A 4300-nucleotide genomic window follows, 5' to 3' on the forward strand; every position below is an offset into this window, starting at 1 on the left:
ATTACACAATGTTTAGGATGCGGTTTTTTATTGTATGTGGGTTGATAACAACAATGACTTCCGAGTTGATGAGTTAGGGTTCATGCAAGTGGATCGTAATAGGTCAGGATATAAAGATGAGCCATTTATTTTGGAATCACAAGCTCAACAAGTATTCTATGTTAGTGATCCAACTGATATGAAATGGTCAATTGTTCTTTTAACTAACAAAATAATCGTCAGTAATATTGATGACCAAAAATATGAAGATATTGATGAAGATGATCATTTTTTGGGACATATCAGTCGCGTGAGAGCGGACCAACTACAGATGATGATGTATATTCAAGAGATGATCACGATGAAGGGCGTTGGGTAAATCAATATGTTCCTTCAGACAAGGATGACCCTAAAAGACAAAAACAATCAAAGAAAAGGAAAAAATAGATGCAAGTAGTCTTTGTATAATTTTGATTGTTTGTAATTCGTATAATATTGTTTCTTTGTAATTTGTGTAATTTTTTTATTTGTAATTATGTACTCTGTCAAAACATAATTGACATGATATTCATTGATTGTATTTTGTATTGTATTGATATTTAATAAAATAAACTTCTGGCTTGTATCAATGTGTTTGTATTGTTCTGAATGTACAAATGTATGTGATGTTGAGAATATTTGTTCCGATAGTAGATATATATGCAGGTATTAATTTATACAAATCAACAGCGAATACTAGGGGAAGCCCTGACATGCGCTGTTATAAAGGATAACTACAACATCGCTTTTTATAGAAAGTACTATTGTACATTATTAATACAATTGCGCTATGCGTGTGATGTGCTATTGTATTAAGGTGTTGTTTGAGAAATTTTATGAATAATACAACAACGCTTTTCTGTTATTGCATTGTTAAATATACGAACTTCAACAGCGCAACAACAAGCGTTGTTAATAAGACCTATAAAATGCGCTTTTTACTTAAGAATTTATTACAGTGCTTTGTGGACAATGTGTTGTTGTATTGATCCACTATATGATAGCGCTTTGTGGACGATGCGCTGTTGTATTGATCCACTATATGATAGCGTTTTTTATGTGTTACGCTATGGTATATAGTCAATACAACATCGTTTGTGAAGCGCTGTTAATGATGACCATATACTACTGCGGTCAAACAGAAAACGCATGAAATCGTTGTTATACATCTAAAATAAGCACGGTTGAACGACAACTGTCCTCATATATATATATATATATATATATATATATATATATATATATATATATATATATATATATATATATATATATATATATATATATTCTGACATATTTGCTCATCTTCTGGGGATAAAGAACTTTTATTTCATAGCTAAATTATCTTTTTGACTAATATAGATTGTTAGGAATCAAGTGAGAGTGAAATAAAAGAATCAACCAGCAAAGTAAAAAATATATATAATAGAATAAAACAATTAATATATATATATGGTTAGGTTTGTGATTTGAATAATTGTATTTAAGTATGAGTTGATTTTCTTTCACAATATAAATGTCTTTTACCTGTCCAAGTTGTGACACCCTTTCAACCACTCTTAGACACTTTTGTTGAATCCTTTTTCCATGCCCTACTACCATTCTCTACACGCAACTTCTACTAGCTCTCTTTCTTGTATCTTCTTCTTTGTCCTTTTCTTTTCAGGAATTACCTTCTTCATTGGAGATTGCATAACACTTCAATAAAACATACAAGACAAAACAACCTTCCATTCATTATTTCCATATCCTTACAAAAAATGTGGAGGCTAATCTGACTTCTATTGTATATAAATTTTCCATTGTTTATGCATACAAATTTTGAGCATATACTATGGAGGTATAACAAATAATACCAAGTCTTCAACAACAAACCAAAAAACTATGTCAAATATTAAATACTTTCCTGATTCCAAATAAATAACATGAAAAATGATGAAAAAAAATCAACTTTATTTTTAAGCTCAAAAGAAGGGAAACTATAAAAATAAAAGTAATCTCATAAAAAAGGAAAATGATGTACTAATTCCTTGGGAGTTTGGCTTTGATGATTTTATTGCTTTCCATTGTTGCTATTGTTGTTGCTAGTTGTGATATTTCCATTGTTGTTGCTGCCATTATTGTTTGTGCTATTGTTGTTTGCCTGAGCACCACCACCAATAATGGAAGTGATAGCAGCTGCCAAAGCAGCAGTGAAGTTAGGATCAGTTGCAATGGCTGCAGTGGCAGCACTAACTGTATCAGCAAGGTGTGATGGAGTAGCTTGATTACCACCTAATTGAGAAGGATCTACTACTCCATTTGAAGACATTTGAAGACCAGAAAACTTTGATTGGTTATAAAGTGCCTGACCCAACATCTGAGGCATTAATGAGGCTGAGGAGTTGGCAAAATTCTGAGGGAAAGGTATTTGGAACTGGATTGGAGGCCTTGGGAATTGAAAAGGGTTTGGAGATTGAGTTAAGTCCAATGTAACAGTTGGAAATGGAGCAGATGCTGAGATAGATGCCATGCTTGAAGAGCAAGGAAGCAGTGTCCTACTGAGGAAGTTTGCATTCATTATGCTGTCAGCACTTGACATTGATCCTGAAAGCAACATTCTTGCAGCTGAAGAAGTGGTTTGTGCCATTGCCATTGCTGCTGGAGGTAAAGGGTGGTTGTGATTGCCTTCATATGTTGTGATAAGGACTGCTCGGTCTTCAGCACACCTTTGCACCTTTTAGTTTTTTAGTATCAAATATTGGATTAGATATCACTTCATTCTTAACAAGTCTTGAAGAGTTAACACTATTCTTATCCAACCTTTTTATATGAATCTCAAAATCATTATAACTTTTTGTGTATGCAACCTTACTTTATGGTTAGTTCACTTAGTTTAGTTGAGCACTTGACCCTACACATAAGGCTAGTCAGTTAAATTTTGATAAGTTAAGAACAAGAAATTTGATGGGTTATCTAAAACTAGAGTATCATATTAACTGTTTAATTCCTACTCCTTATAATTTTGTGAACTAATGGTGTCCTTGGTCGATAGTTAGAGATTAATTCCTTTCGAGGCATAGAGAATACTATAGTGAGATCAGTACCTGTTTTCTAACTGGGCAACCAGAAGCCATGGTGCACCGATAATAAGCTCGAGGACACGGGTTTCCTTTAGCCATCTTCTGCCCATACTTTCGCCATTGACACCCATCAGTGATCTAAGAACATATATATGACAAATTTCCATCAGCTAAAAAGAAGAACAAAAAATAATCCTCACAACCAAATTGTAAAATTGAATTACAATATGAGACATATATATACCATTGGTGCTTCTGATCTAGCTCTAACAGAAACTCTAGCCTTCCTCATAGTAGCCTCAGCTTGATCAACATTTTTAGGAGGACTTTCAATTCCCCTACTACCATTACCAAAATCCTTCTTCTCTTGATCAAACACAAGTCCTTCATCACTACCACTCCCACTCCCATTCACATTCTTACTAGTGCCTAACTCCTTTGAAGCTACCTCTAAGTTATTATTTCCTGGTGAACCTGATCTATCTTGACTTCTTCCCCTTGATGAAGAAGAGGGATCTTCAATCTTAGTCTCAGAAATATTTGTAGCCAAACCCAGATCCATAAACTGCCTTGGCACTAATACCCCATTGGTCTCAATTTGCTTCCTTTTCTTATTCTCTTCTACTTTCCCATCAAAAACTTCTCTTTCTTCTCCATCCTCTCCCTTCTGGTCCCGCATCAAACTCACCACATGCATCTGCAAGGCTTTGTAATTGGTATTAACCTCATCAAAAGTCTCCTTTAACCGTTGATTCTCAACCTTCATTCGCTCTAGCTCAGCTTCTAGAACTGCCTTCTGAATTCATCATGGCAAATGGATTTAAATACATCATTGTATATATATTTGTATGATGCATGATACAGAATTTTATTAAATTGATGTAGGTGTTATAATTTTGTTTACCTCATTCTTACTTCTTTTGTCTTCTGAATTAGGTGATATCTCATCCTCCACCATAGATTGATCACTGCTAGTGTTGGTAGTAAGAAGATTCAGACCAGTCTATAAAAGGAATTAATATTCATGAGCACTGACACAACCAATATCATTAATTATCATACCAAAATGGGGTTGAAGCTTGTACAATTTACAACTATATATTATATCATATTACTTTCTATGTTAATAATTTAACTAACAAAAATCCCAGAAAACTTATGCATCACAAGGCACCTAGCAGGCTAGTATATATATATAATCCATGTTATATATATATATA

The 4300-nt window shown here is 33.6% G+C and overlaps 1 protein-coding gene across 2 annotated transcripts in view; it reads right to left on the bottom strand.

Annotated features, from left to right (window-relative positions):
* LOC109325929 (probable WRKY transcription factor 31) overlaps positions 1730-4300 on the bottom strand; it is a 3142-nt gene continuing 571 nt past the window's right edge. The window contains exons 2-5 of one of the 2 annotated variants that reach the window (XM_019558547.1): positions 3985-4083; positions 3325-3873; positions 3105-3218; positions 1730-2734 (exon numbers count right to left, since the gene is read on the bottom strand). In XM_019558547.1, the coding sequence (XP_019414092.1) occupies positions 2072-2734; positions 3105-3218; positions 3325-3873; positions 3985-4083 (1425 nt within the window). In that variant the 3' untranslated portion in view covers positions 1730-2071. Of the gene's footprint in view, positions 2735-3104; positions 3219-3324; positions 3877-3984; positions 4084-4300 lie in introns of both variants that reach the window. The other variant, XM_019558546.1, reaches the window with a different exon arrangement.

Source organism: Lupinus angustifolius, chromosome LG13 (assembly GCF_001865875.1).
Source record: "Lupinus angustifolius cultivar Tanjil chromosome LG13, LupAngTanjil_v1.0, whole genome shotgun sequence".
Taxonomy (NCBI): domain Eukaryota; kingdom Viridiplantae; phylum Streptophyta; class Magnoliopsida; order Fabales; family Fabaceae; genus Lupinus; species Lupinus angustifolius.